This window comes from Dictyostelium discoideum (assembly GCF_000004695.1).
Source record: "Dictyostelium discoideum AX4 chromosome 3 chromosome, whole genome shotgun sequence".
Lineage (NCBI taxonomy): Eukaryota > Evosea > Eumycetozoa > Dictyosteliales > Dictyosteliaceae > Dictyostelium > Dictyostelium discoideum.
This window is the reverse complement of record NC_007089.4, coordinates 222,601-240,132: the sequence shown is the minus strand read 5'-3', so window position 1 is coordinate 240,132 and position 17,532 is coordinate 222,601. Positions and strand designations below refer to the sequence as shown.

General features: G+C 22.8%; 6 protein-coding genes across 6 annotated transcripts in view; 3 read left to right on the top strand and 3 right to left on the bottom strand.

Moving 5' to 3' along the window:
• Positions 1–2,143: 2,143 nt before the first annotated feature.
• CRTF (transcription factor) lies at positions 2,144–4,898 on the top strand (the record flags this gene model as incomplete). Its single annotated transcript, XM_637014.1, has 2 exons — positions 2,144–2,712; positions 2,837–4,898. 2 exons carry the CDS (start codon positions 2,144–2,146, stop codon positions 4,896–4,898), a joined length of 2,631 nt encoding a protein of 876 aa, XP_642106.1.
• Positions 4,899–5,260: 362 nt separating this feature from the next.
• DDB_G0278075 (hypothetical protein) lies at positions 5,261–6,430 on the bottom strand (the record flags this gene model as incomplete). The annotated part of the gene is made up of 5 exons (XM_637013.1): positions 5,261–5,492; positions 5,631–5,840; positions 5,959–6,037; positions 6,113–6,177; positions 6,318–6,430. The coding sequence occupies 5 exons, from the start codon at positions 6,428–6,430 to the stop codon at positions 5,261–5,263; spliced, it is 699 nt and encodes a 232-aa protein (XP_642105.1).
• A 1,043-nt stretch (positions 6,431–7,473) lies between these two features.
• On the top strand, positions 7,474–11,106 carry DDB_G0278073 (hypothetical protein; the record flags this gene model as incomplete). Its single annotated transcript, XM_637012.1, has 1 exon — positions 7,474–11,106. One exon carries the CDS (start codon positions 7,474–7,476, stop codon positions 11,104–11,106), a length of 3,633 nt encoding a protein of 1,210 aa, XP_642104.1.
• Positions 11,107–11,462: 356 nt separating this feature from the next.
• On the top strand, positions 11,463–12,536 carry DDB_G0278071 (hypothetical protein; the record flags this gene model as incomplete). The annotated part of the gene is made up of 2 exons (XM_637011.2): positions 11,463–11,517; positions 11,632–12,536. 2 exons carry the CDS (start codon positions 11,463–11,465, stop codon positions 12,534–12,536), a joined length of 960 nt encoding a protein of 319 aa, XP_642103.2.
• Positions 12,537–13,037: 501 nt separating this feature from the next.
• DDB_G0278591 (hypothetical protein) lies at positions 13,038–15,131 on the bottom strand (the record flags this gene model as incomplete). Its single annotated transcript, XM_637010.1, has 1 exon — positions 13,038–15,131. One exon carries the CDS (start codon positions 15,129–15,131, stop codon positions 13,038–13,040), a length of 2,094 nt encoding a protein of 697 aa, XP_642102.1.
• A 778-nt stretch (positions 15,132–15,909) lies between these two features.
• Positions 15,910–17,532, bottom strand: part of gacII (SH3 domain-containing protein) — a gene marked incomplete at both ends in the record, with an annotated part of 2,612 nt that continues 989 nt past the window's right edge. The window contains one exon of the mRNA XM_637009.1: positions 15,910–17,532. This exon is cut by the window's right edge and continues 216 nt beyond it. Coding sequence (XP_642101.1) covers positions 15,910–17,532 — 1,623 coding nt within the window.

Sequence of the window (17,532 nt, the reverse complement as noted above, 5' to 3'; positions counted from 1 at the left end):
GAATTTTATAAGTTCCACTTTATTATTTTTTTATTTCACTCCATTTTAATAATTCAAAGTTCGACCACATCATCAATAATTTTATAATTTATTTTTTTTCTTATAGGAATTCTCATTTGAAATTGAATTTTCTGTGATGGTCATCATAAAGGTGCCATGTTGAAGACATCAAAAATTTAAAAATAGAATTTTGATCATAATAATAAAAATTAAAAATTAAAAAATAAAATAAAAATTAAAAAAAAATAAAATAAAAAAAGTAAAAAAAAAAAAATTTCCAGATTTAAAAAAAAAAAAAAATAATATAAAAAAAAAAAAAAAACACTTATTAATACACCAAAAAAATAAAAAAGGTAAATAATAAATGAATAATAAATAAATAAATAAATAAATAAATAAAAAAAATAAAAATAATAGTAATAATAAATAAAAATAAAAATAAAAATAAAATTAATTAAATTAAAATAAGGTTATAAATGGTTACAGAGAATAAATATATAACATAATTCAACTGATAATTTTTTTTTTTTTAATACCAACCGACACACCAAAAAAAAAAACCACATTATTATGATAATTTTTTTTTTTTTTAATTTTTTTTTTTTTTTTCCAATTTTTTTTTTTCAATTTTTTTTTTAATTTTTTTTTTTTTTTTTAATTTTTATTTTTTTTTTTTTGATTTATTTTTTTCCAAAAAACCTGTAAAAAAAAAAAAAAATTTTAGTAAACTAATTAACACACAAAAATAAAAATAAAAAAAAAAAAAATAAATAAATAAAAATAAATTAATATATCATTAAACAAAAAAAAAAAAAAAAAAAAAAATAAACAAAAAAAATAGCAAAAGTAATTATCATCATCAGGATCAGAGTTTTATTTTTATTTTTTTTTTATTTTTTTTATTTTTTTATTTATTTTATTAATTTTTGCAAACCTATAAAACCCAAAAAAAAAAAAAAAAAAAACCCAAAAAAAAAAAAAAAAACCTAAAAAAAATAAAATAAAATAAAATAAAATTAAACAAAACAAAATAAAAAAAAAAAAAAAAACAAATAAAATATTTACAAATAAAAATAAATAATAAAAATAAAAATAAAAATAAAAATAATTGTGGTGCATTGTTGTTGAAATATAAATTGTAATAATTTGATAAAGATTTAAAATTTATATTTATTTTAAATCTATCATTCCTTTTTCATTGTATTTTCAATTTCACGCCCATTTCTATCTTTCTATTATTATTATTTTTTTTTTTTTTTTTATTACATAATTATTATTATTATTATTACCCTTTGTAGTTTTACTTTATTACAAATCAAAAATAAAAATAAAAATAAAAATAAAAATAAAAATAAAAATAAAAATAAAAATAGATAAATTACTCGCGTATACTCTTTATCAAATAATTTCATTGTATATTTATTTATATAAATATATCTATATATTATTGTGTCCACCTTATTCTTTTAATTTTTTTTTTTTTTTTTTTTTTTTTTTCTCAAGTCCAAATACAAATAAACACACGCACACCCCCACATACACACACATAAATATATTTCTATTTATATTTAGACACATACATAAATTTCTATTTATATTTATAAATATAGATAAATAATATTTTTAAGAACCAATCCACCTATTTATCTCTGCCTAAAATCTTTTTCCCAATTAGTTCAAACAAAACAAAAATAGCAATATTATAATTAATAATATATTATAGTTAAATTATTTATTTACTATTATTATTATTATTTTTTTTACTTTTATAAATATATTAGATTTGTTTGTAAAACCCCCTCACACATTTTACTCAACAATTCATCCAATAGCGATTGTATTTTTAAACAGATCGTTCTCCTTAATAAAATAGTTAAATATAACTAAAAAAAAAAAAAAAAAATTTTAAAAAAAAAAAAAAAAAAATTTCAAAAATATCCCACCACCCATATAATTTCTTTACAATAAAACAAAAAAAAAACAAAAAACAAAAAAAAAAAACAAAAAATAAAAAAAAAAATAAAAAAACCCACACACCCAACAAGATTAGAATTTAAATTATACATATTAACTCATTCACATAAAATTCTAGAATTATTTAAATTTGGCCAATCATTACTAGACACACGTATACAAACTAAAAATGTCCTCAATAGAGCAGCTTTATTCAACAACTCAATTCCCTTCATTATCTTCTTGCAACACCAACATTAATAATACTAATAATAATAATAATATTAATAATATTAATAATAACACTAATATTAATACCGGAAACCTTTTGAAAAATACATTTTTTAAAAATAATATTATTTATAATACAAATAACAACTCAATTAATAATAATTCAAATAATAATATTATTAATAATAATAATAATAATTTATTAAATAGCAACAACCAAAATTCTTTTCAAAACCAAAATAACTTAAACAGTATTCATAACCACAACAACAACAACAACAACAACAATAGTAATAATAATAATACTAGTAATTCAGAAAACCTCGATTCCTTAAAATCAGCTTTATTATCTAGTAATATTTTTAACGGTTCTTCATCGTCAATCGCCCATCAAAATTTAATTAATTTAATTATTAGTAGTCAAAATAATAACAATAATAACGGTAATAGCAATAGCAATACACCTGATCAAAAATCAACAATGGCCGATATCTTATTAAACTCTTCTGTTCCTGATTATTTTGAATGGTAAATATATATTTTTAGAAACAAAGAAAAAAAAAAAAAAAATACAAACAAAAAAAAAAAAAAAAAAAAAAAAAAAAAAAATAAAAATTACTAACATAAAAAAAAAAAAAATTATATATATTAGGTGTTCTGATATCATTAACATGCCAAAAGATGGTAATGAAAAATCAAATAACTCAAATGGTGGTAATAATAATGGTAATAATAATGGTAATAACAACAACAATCACAACAATAATAATAATAATAATAGTAATAATAATAATAATAACAATAGTGATTCAGTACCATCACCACAAAATAATTACCAATCACCACAATCTGATAATCAATCATCAATGGTACCAAGTTTTAATTTCTCTAATCAAAACTCTGCTAACAGCAGCAACAACAACAACAACAACAATGGTAGCAGCAACAACAATAACAATGTTCGTTCTGAACCAACTACTCCAAATGATGAGTCCAATAACAATAGCAACAACACTAATAATAATAATAATAATAATAATAATAATAATAATAATCAACAACAACAATTATCATCGAACCAAAACTCATCACCATTGATTTACTCTGTTCCATCCTACTATGTTCCAAATTATGGTGTTGTTCTCTCTGCTCCAATGAAAGGTAATTCAAGTTCTTCTATTTTACCACCACAAGCTTGGCCACAAAATAATAATAACAACAATGGTAATAGCAATAGCAACAATGGAAACAATAATGCCAGTGGTTTCTCTGATTTCATGTTCAATGGCTCTAACATTGACTACAACTCAATCATGAACAATAATAATAATAATAATAATAATAATAACAACAACAACAACAACAACAACAACAACAACAACAATAGTAATAATAACAACAACAACAGCAACAACAACAACGGCAACAATGGTGGTATGTTTAATGGAGGATTTGTTAACAATAACAACCATAATAATAATAACAACAACAATAATAACAATGGTAACTTAAACTTCCACAACTTTTTACAATTCCAAAACCAACTCCAAAATTCAAATCAACAACAACAACAACAACAACTACAACAACAACAACAATTACAACAACACCAACAACAACAACAACAATTACAACAACAACAATTACAACAACAATTTAATATTGGCAAACCATGTAACATTAATCAAAAGAAAGGTAGAGGTGCTAATAATAATAATAACAACATGCCAATTGGTAATCAAGCAAGTTTAGTTATTAGTCATCCTAGTTTAAAAATGGAAGGTCATCATCATTTACAACAACAACAACAACAACAACATCATCATCAACATCAACAACATCAACAAAATGGAAATGGTAATAATACACAAATTGTAAATTCAGCATTCTTAGATTTATCATCACCAGATTCACATAATCAAATGTCACCATCATCACCAATTTGTTTACCAGAAAGTCCAATGGGTGCTCAACATTGGGAGAGTGGTTTAGATCCATCAAGTTTACAAAAACAAAATGAAATTAATCCACCAATTTCCGTTCGTTCCAATGTCGTTTTCTTTGAACCATACTTGGCCGGTGAACCAGGCAGACACAAGGCATGTTGGAATCTCCTCGAACCAATGCATAGAAACTACTACCAACCAATCCAATTCAAATTACCATCATTCCCAGACACTTCATTACCAATCACACAAATCGATGATAAAACCGGTATCTTTGATTCTCAACGTTTCCTCGCATTCAATAATCCACAAGCCATGAGTAAATATGAATCCTATCGTATCTACATTCATCCTTCACTCGGTTACAGTGGTAATGCAAAGAGATTCAAACAACAACCAGATGTCAATGAGAAAGCTTTGATTTTGGATGGCAATGTCTACGATGGACATTTAAATCCAATTTACAACTGTAAAATCTGTACCGAATATTATCAAACCAAATCTTACTTTTCCGCTAATCCACATGCAAAAGGTAAAGTTCTTTTGGTCAAAAATAACATATTAACTCGTGTCAAAGATGGTGGTTTCACTCTCTCCTTAAAGCCAATGTGTTGCAGTGGTCATAACTCTCATATCCCACTCTACTTTCACTTTACCCTTACAAATCCACTCACAAATGAAGTTGTACTCCAATCACTCATTAATGTTAATGTTAAGCAATGGAAAAAATCAGTTCCAAATAAATCGAAAAAACAAAGATTTGAATAAATAATTAATAATAATAATAATATTCCTTTTGCTTAAAAAAAAAAAAAAAAAAAAAAAAAAAAAAAAAAAAAAAAACTAACGAATGCCATAAATAATAAAAAAAAAAACAGAAAAACTCCTAACAAAAAAAACAGAAAAAAAAAAAAAAAAAAAAAAAAAAAACTTTATCCATGCCTAATTATCAAATTTTTTCATTCTCTCTCTTTAAATCTAAAAATAAAATTAAATATAATAAATTTTTCTAAAAAAAAAAAAACTTTAAAAGTTTTTTTCTATTTTTAATTTTTTTATATTTTTTTTTTTTCTTTTTTTTATTTTTTTTTATTATATTATATTATTTTGTTTTTTTTTTTTTTTTTTTTTTATTTAAATAAGTCTTTTAATTTTGATTTTGAATACAGTTCAGACAATTGATCTATTAAACCAACATCTTTTTTGAAAATTTGTTTTTTTGCATTTTCTAATTGATTTTTATCTTTCCATTCCTTTGAAAAACAAATTGCATTATCTTGGGGATTATCATAAACATTTTTAATAGAATCTTCTACATATTCAGAAACTCTTTTTTGGAATGAGTCTGGATTATTTTTCATTCTTTTAATTATATATATTATTATTATTATTATTATTATTTGTTTATTGTATTTTTTTTATTGAGGTTTTAAAGTGTTAATTAGTTACAACAAGTTTAAGGAATGGTAAAATAAAAGTGAAAATAATACTATTACTTACAAATTATGGGCATCGGTATTTAGAGGTGGGAAATCATATTTATCAGGATTATGGAAAATACTTTTAATATAACACAACACATGTGCAATCATATACTTTTCTGCTGACCAGTCAGGGAATTGATGTGATAAATCAATTTCTCCTTCTGGCCCAATTAATGGATGAAATATTGGTGTTAAAAATTTAATAGATGGGCATGATTCTGGAAAACTAAAATGAAATTTTTTTTTTTGGTGTGAGGGGGGTGAGGGGGTATGTTAATTAATTATTATTCTCTCAATAATTTTTTTTTTTTTTTTTTTTTAATATAATATAGTGGATATTTTACTCGTCAGGTATAACTACATTAAATCTAATAATTGCTGATCTATATATTCTATTTCTAATAAATAATACACAATGCCATTCTATTTAAAAATATATTTATATTAGTTTTATTTATTATTATTATTTTTATTAGTATTGTTTTGTTTAATTATTACCATGAATTGAATTGAATGAGGGTATGACATATAGTCCTCTAATCATTAAATCTGAAAGTTTTTTACTAGAATTGTGTTAATAGTTTATTTTTGAGGAAAGAAATTAGTACCTTTTTTTATTTTTATTATTATTATTATGTGTTATGATGAAACACCAAACTGTTTCATCATAATTTAAAATTTAATGAGAGAATAGTATACATACTATTCGAATAAAAGTCTATAATTTGGTGAGTTTTGCTCTATACTTTTATTAATATTGGTAGATTGTGATAATTCATTTGGAGATAATGGTGAGTCTGTTGTTTGTTGACTCATTTTATACTTTTATTTTTTTGTATATATTTTTATATTATCTATATAGGATTTGCGTGTTTCTTTTTTTTTTTTTTTTTTTTTAATTTTTGTAATTATAACTATCTTTTTTATTCTTTGTTTTTACTATTTTTTTTACTTTTTTTTTTTTTAATAAAAAATAATAATATCACCACTCTTGCAATTTTAAAGAAAACTTTTTTTTTTTTATTTTTTTTTTATTTTTTTTTTTTTTTTTTTAAAAAAAAAAAATTATTTTATTTTTGGTTTTGGTTTTTTTATTTTTTTATTTTTATTTTTATTTTTTTTTTTATTTTTTTGAACCCAAAAAGGTTAGCGGTCGAGAGATAGATATGCATATTAGTTAATAAAATTTTATACAAGAATTTTTTTATTATTATTTTTTTTTTTTTTATTTAACAATCCAAAACCATTTCCCTGATAGTTTTTTGTTCTTTTTTTTTGGATTAAAAAATAAAAATTTGTTATTAAAAAAAAGAACAAAAAATTATTTTGGAAGTAGTTTATGTGACCAATAAGTAAAAAAAAAAAAAAAATTATATTTTTGTAGAATTAAATTATCTCTTTCTCTTTTACCAAAAAAAAAAAAAAATAAAAAAATAAAAAAACAATCCATAGATTTATTATTTAGGATAATATTTTTTAAAACAGAAATAAAATTATTACTAGTTTTTATTATTTTTATTTTTATTTTTATTTTTTTTTAGGTATTTATTTAATTTATTTTTCAAGGGATATTTTAATATTGTTTTAAGATGGAAGAGGGTTTATTTTACTTTATTCTGTTTTTTTTTTTTTTTTTTTTTTGTCATAATTTATTTCCAGAAATTTCCCGCCTTTTTTTTATTTTTTTTTTTTTATTATATTTTTTTTTTTTATTTTTATTTTTTTTTTTTTAATAAAAATTATAAAATATATTTTTTTATTTTTTATTTATTTTTTTTATTTTGTTCATTGTTTTTTTATAAATTCATTTTAGTTTTTTATAAAAAATAAATAATTAATTAATTTTAAACAAATAAAAGATGTTGTCAATTTCATTGACACCATGTGGTGATAAAAAGACGGCAACAACAACAACACATAAAAATAATGTAAATTTAAATCAAACATTACCATATAAATCAAATATCAGCACAAATTCTAAAAGAAGACAATCAACAATTATAAATAATAATAATAATAATAATAATAATAATAATAATTTTACACCATTAAAAGATTTTGATAATAATAAAACATCACCATCAGAATATGCACCATTCACACCAATTTTATATCCACCAAAAATCGTTACATTTTGTCCTAAACTCGATGACTCGCAACAAAAAGAAAATATTGAAAATTTAAATAGTAATAATAATAATAATAATAAATCGAAACCACAATCACTTTTCTCATCGAAATCACCATTTAAGAATGATAATCAAGTAAATTCAGAAACAAAGAAATTGCTTCAATCACCAGGAAGAGTTTTAGTAAAAGAGAATGCTATTTCTTCAACAACAACTCCTTCATCATCAAGAAATAATAATATTATTATTAATAAGAATAGTTATACTGATAGTAATAAAAAATTATCAATGTCTGAACTTGATGGTGATCATGATGATGATGATCAACATTCAAATTGTTCAACACCAAATAAAACACAAGAGATTTGTTTTAATTTTTCAAGATTAATTCAAAAAGAAGTTGAGCAACATTCTCAACATTCTCAATCACAACTACCATTACAAAAACAAAAACAACAAAAACAACAACAACCATCAATATTTTCATCACAAATACAACCAACAACACCATCATTTAAAAAATCAACAAGAGTAGCAATTATATCACCAATGAAAATTCAATCTGATAGTGAGTATGACCCTCCAACAATATCAGAGATTGAATCTAAAAAATTAAAATTAAGAAAGTTTCAATCTCAACCATTCACCCAATCATTTAGTGGTTTAAATAATAATAATCAAAATATAAATTATAATAATTATAATAATAATAATAATAATAATATTAATAATAATAATAATAATAGTAATGATAATATAACCGAAACATTTAATCCAAATAAGAGTATGTCTATTTTTGAATTCTCTCAACAAACACCATCAACTAATTCAAAAAAATCTGCTGAACAAGCACAATTAAAACTTCAAGAAAAGTTGGATAAACTTAAAAAAGAATCTGAAGATCAATTGAAATTAGATTTAGAAAAGAAGAAACAAACAATGAAATTATCATTACAACCACAATTACCACCACCACCACCACCAACAACATCAACTATTATTATGAGTCAAACATTAAAACCATCACTTTCATTATTACCAACACATCAATCATTAATTGAAAAACATAATCAACAACAAATTGAAGAGAATTTAAAACAACAAGAGATTAAAGAAAAACAAAAACAAAAAGAAATTGAAAGAAAGAAAAAAAAATTAGAAAAACAAAAACTTAAAAAAGAAAAACAAGTTTTAAGGGAAAAAGAAGAACAAATTCAAAAACAATTATTAGAGGAACAAAGAATTCAAAGAGAATTTGAAAGACAACAAGAACAAGCTTTAATCGATGAAGCTGAACATCAATTAAAACTTCAACTTGAACAACAATCATTACAACAGCAACAACTTGAACAACAACAATTTCAACAACAACAATCCTTACAACAGCAATTGGAACAAAAACAAAATATTGCTAATAATAAATTTAAATTTGAACAATTTTCACTTAAACAAGAACAACTCCTATTAAAAAGACAACAAAAAGATTTAAAAAAAAAACAACAATTAAATAAGCAAATGAAATTACAAAAACAAAAAGAATTATTAATTCAACAACAACAACAACAACAACAAAAAGAACAAGAAGAAAAAGAAGAACAAGAAGAAAGAGAGAGGTTAATAATTGAACAAGAGTACCAAAGAGAATTACAACAACAACAAAAGCAGTTATCATTTCAAAGACAACAACAGGAGCAACAACAAAAACAACAACAGCAACAATTATTACAACAACAACAAAAACAACAACAACAACAACAACAACAAAAACAACAACAACAACAACAACAACTATTATTACAACAGGAGCAACAGAATCAACAACAACAACAACAACAACAACAACAACAACAACAACAAAAAAAACAACAAACTAATAGATTACTAACAAAAAAACAACAACAACAAACCAATAGATTACCAACTGAACCACCTTTATTATCATCATTATCAACAGTCAATAAACAACCAATGAATAATACGATCAAACAACAACAACAACAACAACAACAACAACAACAACAACAACAACAACAACAACAACAACAACAACAACAACAACAACAACAACAACAACAACAACAATCACAAATAAAATCAAAACAACCATTACAAACAAAACCTCAAGTTGAAGTAGTAACAGCCCATAAAACTCAATCATATGCTTCTTTAAAAAAATCAAAAATTAATAATAATAATAACAATAATAATATTAGTAATAATAATAATAATAATAATAATAATTATAGTGAAAATAATAATATATTAAAAACACCAAAAGTAATTAAGAAATTAACAATTCCAAAGAGTCCATTCTTTTTAACAAATCAAAAAAGAAACTCAACATCTTCATCGTTATTGAAATCAATTGCAAAGGAACTTCATGATATTGGAAAGGAAAGAGTGACAACATTTAGATCGTTTAAAAGTGGTAGTGGTGTTGGTGGTGTTGGTGGTGGTGCTAATGCTACGTGCTCTTCACCAACCTTAAAGAAATGGAAACCATCTAGAGGTTTAACAATTCAAAAACCATTCCAATTTGAATTATCCAAACGTTTCAGTAGTGATATTCCTTTAGGTTTTAGAAGAATTCCAATTGAAAAACCAATTGAACCAAATATTAATCAACAATTTGAAGAAAATATCAAGAGAAAGAATAAAGCTTTATTATCATCAATTGGTAATAATAATAATAATAATAATAATAATAATAATAATAATAATAATAATAATAATAATAATAATAATAATAATAATAATAAAAATAATAATTATAATAATAATAGTTTTGGTTTGAATAGTATAAGTGATAATCAATATTTTAAAATCACTCAAATCAAATCAAATAATAATAATAATAATAATAATAATAATAATAATAATAATAATAATAATAATAATAATAATAATAATAATAATAATAATAATAATAATAATCAAGGTATTACCAATTCAAATTTAGCACAACCTATAATTTCAACACCTAAAATACCATTTAAAAATTTAACTAAATCATTAATTGAATGTATGCAAACTCAAACATATCAATCACTACAAAAATTACCAACACAAACTCCAAAAAAATCACAACAAAAATTACCAACAGTTTTAAAATTAACAAAACCAAAAGAATTTACATTCCAAACAACAAATAGAGTAAGAAAAACAGAATCAACTCCATTAATAAAAACTTCCTATAAAACTTCAAAATTCAATAACAACAACAACAACAACAACAATTCCAATCAACAACAACCAAAATTAAAGATCATCAGAAATAATCAATTGATTAAAACCACTGAACCTAATACCATTACAACTGCACCAAATTCAAACAACAATAATAATTATTATAAATATATTTAGTAAAAAAAAAAAAAAAAAAAAAAAAATATATTTATAATATTAGTTATCAATCCCATTTAGGAAGTGGGTTTGAAAAAAAAGATTTTTAAAAAAAAAAAAAAAAAAAAAGAAAAAAAAACAATAAAATATTTTGTGTGTTCTCAATTTTATATTTCCTCTTTTACAATTGTTTCAAAACAAAAGATCAATTTTTTTTTTTTTTTTTTTTTTTTTACCAATTTGGTGGATCTAAACTTTTTTTTTTCAAATTGGTTTTAATTATTATTATTATTTAAAAATTATGTCCGTTATCTTTTTTTTTTTTTTTTTTTTTTTCATTATATTTAATATTTATATTAAATAATAATTAATAAATAATGTCAGGATTTTATCCATTTATTAATGTTGCAGTAAATGTAGAATGGAGTGATGGTATTTGTATTAATAATAGTTATTTTATATTTATTTTTTAAAAAAAAAAAAAAAAAAAAAAAAACTTGGAAATTATTTTTATTAATTAAAATATTATGTTTTAAAATTTTATAGATAAAAAATTTAAAGAACATGGTAGACCAAATTCAATTTATACAAAACAAATTTTTGAAAATGGTTTAAAAGGTGTTATTTTAAGTGGATTAACATTATCATCAAATGGAAATGCATGTTGGAGTGGTCATGATCAAATTCCAATGAATTGGGCACTACCATTATCAAAAGTACTTAAAGATTCTGGTAAAAGAGTTGGTATCTCATTTGGTGGAATTAATGAATCAACTCAAGATGTTTCAAGTAAATTCTCAATTGAACAATTGGAAAAAATTTATATTGAAGCAATTGAAATGTATGAAATTGATCATTTGGATATTTGTTTAATGGGTAGTTTAAATAATGTTGATTTCATATTAAAAGCATTAAAAAAAGTAATTGAAAAATATCCACAATTAATAATTAGTATAACATTACCAGCATCAACTCATGGTTTAAATCCAACTGGTATGTCAATAATTTCAAAAGTTAAAGAAAATCAATTACTTAATAATAATAACAATAATAAAAATAATTTAATTATTAATTTAATTACAATGGGATTTTATAATGATGATTGGAAGAATAATATGGATAAAGATATTATTAGTGTTATTAAAAATCTAAAAGATCAATTAAATTCTTTATATACATCTCTAAATGATGACCAATTATATCAAAGAATTGCAATTACTCCAATGATTGGTAAAAATCCTGATACTTCAATATTATCTTTTGAAAATGTTAAAGTCATTTCAAATTTCTCAAAAGAGAAAAATTTAGGATTCATCTCTATGTGGAATTTAAATAGAGATAATCCAAGAAATAATCAAGATGCCATTGAATCTGATGAAATTTCTTCATTAAACCCAAATCAAAAACAATCATGTCAATATATTAAAGCATTTAATGGTTCTGAAAATTAAAATAATAAATAAATAATAAAAAAATTAGAATATATATCAGATAATTAGTTTTTAAAAAAATTAATAAATTAAAAAAAAAAAAAAAAAAAGTTATAAATATATTAATTTATTTTTTATTTTATTTTATTTTATTTTGTTTATAATTTATTTTTTTATTCTTTTTACCTTTTAAAAGTTTACTATTCTTTTTAAATCAAATATAAAAAAAAAAATTAAAAATTATTTCCAGGTTCTCTCTCATTATTTTTATGGACTTCAGAAGTTAAAAAGCTAGAAATTTAAATGGTATATATTATGTTTTGTTTTTTTTTTTTTTTTTTTTTTTTTTTTTTAGGTTAGTAATTCGTTTATTTAGTTTAAATAACTTAATTATTATGATATTATAAATATATATTTAAATATGTTTTTTTTTTTTTTTTTTTTTTTTTTTTCTTCCCTCTCTCCCTTTTCTCTTTTATTTTATAGACATTGATTTGTTTTTTTAGTTGTGTGGTGATTGATTTATTTTGTCACTTTTTTAGTTTTTGAGGATTTTTTTTTCTTTCCAGTTTCTTGATCCAATTCACTACTAGGTTTTGAATCAGGTTTGGATATAGTTTTTCTAACTTTGTGAGATGATGGTGTTGTGGTTGTTGTTGTGGTTGTTGTTGATGATGATGATGATGAAGGTGGTGATTCAAGTTGTTCAGTATTTACCTTTGATGATGATGAATTTGATAAAAGGTTTCTTTCTTTGTCATCAAATTTTAATTGTTGTTGTTGATGATCATGTATGTTTTGAGGTGATTGATGATTCATTGACATTGAATTCATATTATTTGGCATTTGCTGATGATGTACCATTTGATTTGGATGTTGATGATTTTGTTGTTGCTGTTGTTGTTGTATTTGTTGCATTTGTAAAAATATATGATGTGGTGTTGGTTGTTGTTGTTGTTGTTGGTGTTGTTGTTGGTGTTGTTGGTGTTGTTGTTGGTGGTGTTGTTGGTGGTGTTGTTGTAGTTGTAGTTGTTGATGTGGAATATTTTGATGTTGAAGTTGAGAATGCTGTGGATTTTGAGGGTGAGTATTTTGGTGTTGTTGGTGGTGGTGATGGTGTTGTTGTTGTTGTTGCTGTTGTTGTTGCTGTTGCTGTTGTTGTAGGTGATATGCTGGTGAATGATGGATTTGTGGATTTTGGTGTGGATTTTGATTTGGATGTTGTGGGTGTGAGTTTGGATGTGGAGGCTGTTGTTGATGCTGTTGATGATGATGTTGTTGATGTTGTTGATGTTGTTGATGTTGTGGATGTTGTGGATGTTGTTGTTGTTGTTGTAAATTCATATGACTATGTTGTTGTTGTAAATGTTGTTGATGTTGTGAATATTGTTGATGTTGTTGTAAAGTCATATGATTTTGTAAATCATTCTGAATCAATTGATACATATTAACTTGAAAAAGGTGTGGACATATTATATTTAATGCAATTTGTTGTTGTTGAATTAGTTGTTCCAGAAATGCCATTCTTTGATGTTGTTGTTCCAATTGTTGATGATATAAATGTAATTGAATTGTTAAATTTTGATTTGAAGTAAATTCTGCAACTGACATTTTGTTACCATTTGCTATTGCAGTAGTAGTGGTGGTGGTATTTGAACTTGTTAATGAATTTGGTGTTGGATGAGAATTGGATGATGATGGTGGTGGTGGTGGCAGTGGTGGTGGTGATAGTAATGACTGTTGTTGTTGAGGTGTTGGTGGTGTTTGTTGCTGTTGCTGTTGTTGTTGATTTGGTGGTAAAGAATGAGGGAAATGATTATAAAGTTTTGGAGAAGAGGTAGCAGATGAAAGTGTATTTAATGGTGGTTGAATTAATTGCTCGGTTAAAGATTGCTGTACATTTGAGCCATTATTTAAATGATCATTCATATTTGATGGTATCGGTGGTGATATATTTGAATTGGATAAACCAATATCATTTGGATTAAAAAAACTTGGATTTTTATTATTATTATTATTATTATTATTATTATTATTATTATTATTATTATTATTAATATTATTATTGTTATTGTTATTATTATTATTATTATTATTATTATTATTATTATTATTATTATTATTATTATTATTATTATTATTATTATTATTATTATTTACATGGCCATTATTATTATTACCATTATTATTTCCATTATTATTATTATTGCCATTATTATTATTGCCATTATTATTATTATTGCCATTATTATTATTACCATTATTATTATTACCATTATTATTATTACCATTATTATTACTATTGTTATTATTATTACTATTACTATTGCTATTGTTATTATTATTATTATTATTGGAATGTATATTATTATTGTTGTTGTTTAAGTGATTTGACTGAGATATTTTATCGTAATCATCAAAACTGTTATTTGTGCTGCCATAATTTGGAGGGCCATTATAATAATTGGGATGATTATTATTAGAATTATTATTATTATTACTATTAGTAGTATTACTATTATTATTATTATTATTATTATTATTGTTATTTATAGTGGAAAAAGAAGAACCATCACTATTTTTAGAGCCACTATTATTATTATTATTATTTTCCATCATTAATGATGTAATACATTAATTATATATTGTGGTGTCGATTTTTTAAAAATAAAATTATTATTTTTTCACTTGGTTATCAGTTTGTCCAAAACCTTTTGTGTTTTTTTTTTAAAAAAATAAAAAATAAAAAAAAAACAAAAATAAAAAAAAAAATAAAAATAAAAATAAAAAAAAATTAAATTGCCAAAAAAACTGTGTTGTTTTACACAAAATTGATGAGATTCTGTGGAGAAATCAAAAAAAAAAAAAAAAAAAAAAAAAAAATTAATTATTTTTATAAGAATTTGATTTAAAAAAAAAAAAATTAAAAAAAACACATTATTATAAATCAAAATAAAAATCTAATAATCTCGGGCAGTGATTGGATGAAAATAATAAAATAATAAAATCCAGTAATATTAATATTAATTATTTTTGAAAAGTAAAAAATATCTAAATTATATTCATATACGAATATATATATATGTCAGTTATTTTTTTATTTATTTATTTTTTATTTATTTCTTATTTTCATGATTGATCAAAATTCACACACATACACACACACACACAGATTTGTAAACATGATTGGAATGATGATAACAACTAATTTAAGAAATCAAATACGTTAAAAATAAAAATAAAAATAATGATAATAATAATGAAAATAATAATATATTTAAAAAAAGATGTATTGGTAAGTTACCAACTATTTTATTCGCTTGTAATTTTTTTTTTTTTTTTTTTTAGTAATTTTTTTATATGAATTAATTTTATATATATATAAATGTATATTTTAATTTTTATTAAAACTAAATGGTGGTGGTGGTAATTTATTAAGTAACATTGATGTTGATGATCTTTGAAGATTTTTTCCACTTAAATTTGTATTTTGAGGTGGTAATATATAATGTGTAGTCAACTTTTGTTGTTGTACTTGTTGTTGTTGTTGTAATGGAATTTGTAAAGATTGATTTAAAGATGATTGTGGTGATTGTAATTGTGGTGGTGATGGTAATGGTTTATATTGTTGTTGTTGTTGTGGAATATTTAAAGGTGGAGGTCTTGGTGGTAAATTTGGAATATTTGTATTTCTGGATGGTAAATTATTATTATCCAAGTAAGAAGATTGTGATTTGACTCCACCTGGAGGTTCTTCTTGTGATAATTGTCCACCTAATTGACTATTATTATAAGTAATTGAAAATGATGAAAAACTATAATTTAATGTTCTTGGATTAATAGTATTATTATTGTTATTAATATTGGTTGATGTTATTGTTGGTGGTGGAATTTCAATTGTTGATCTTTTTAATGTATTAAATTGTTGATCTTTTACAGGAATATTTGGTAATGGTTTTGATGGTGGAGGTGGTGTTGTTGCAATTGTGGTAGTAGTGGTAGTAGTGGTAGTGGTAGTAGTGGTTGTAATAGTTGGTGGTGGTGGAGGTGTTAATGTTGAGGTAGTAGTTGGTTGTGGAGGTAAATTTTTAGAAGGTGAATTTTTTGAACTCTTTGATTTTAATGAAAAATCAAATTTTCTGTTTGATGTCGATGATGATGATGATGATGATGATGATGATGAGGAAGATGAGGAAGAGGAGGATGAAGATGAACCTGATAAATGTACACTTGATTGACTACGACTTGATAAATATCTATCACTATTTGGTGAAAGTATATTTGCACAATTACCAGTATTAGCAGTATTAACAGATGATGATAAATTATTGTGATGATGATGGTGATGATGGTTCTGTGGTGTTAATGGTTGTTGTATTGGTTGTTGTGGTTGTTGTTTTATTGGAGTAGTTGGAAGACTACTTGAAGAAGGTATTGTTAAGGGTGGAGGTTTAGTTGGTAATGGTGGTAAATGATTTTCCCTAGTTGTGTTTGATGGTGGTAAATTATGCATTGACATAGCATGATGAGTTGGTGGTGACATATTAGTTGGTTTTGACATATTAATAGGTTGTGAAATCGATAATGGTTTGGAACTAAAGTAACCAGTACTTGTTCTTTGTAATGTGCCATGGCCAAATGATGGTTGATTAGTATTATTTGGTTCAACTATTAAGCTAATAGATGGAATTTGTCTAGGTGATTGTCTAGGTGATTGTTGTACTAATAATTGTGGTGTTGTTGATGATAGTGATGGTGAGAAACTACTTGGAGAATTATTAATTCTAGGTGTTGAAGAACATAATTTTGGTTGGTTATCGGTTAATAATATAGAAGAAGATGATGATGAAGATGAAGATGATGATGATGTAGGTGGTGTATGTAATATGGTTGAAGCAATTGGTAAAGTTGGAATTGGTGGTGGAGTTAATGTAAAAGCTTCTGCAAGTTCAGAAATATCGATTATATCAACATAGGTTTGTGATAAGTTACCTGTAATACCATTAATTTCTCCAAT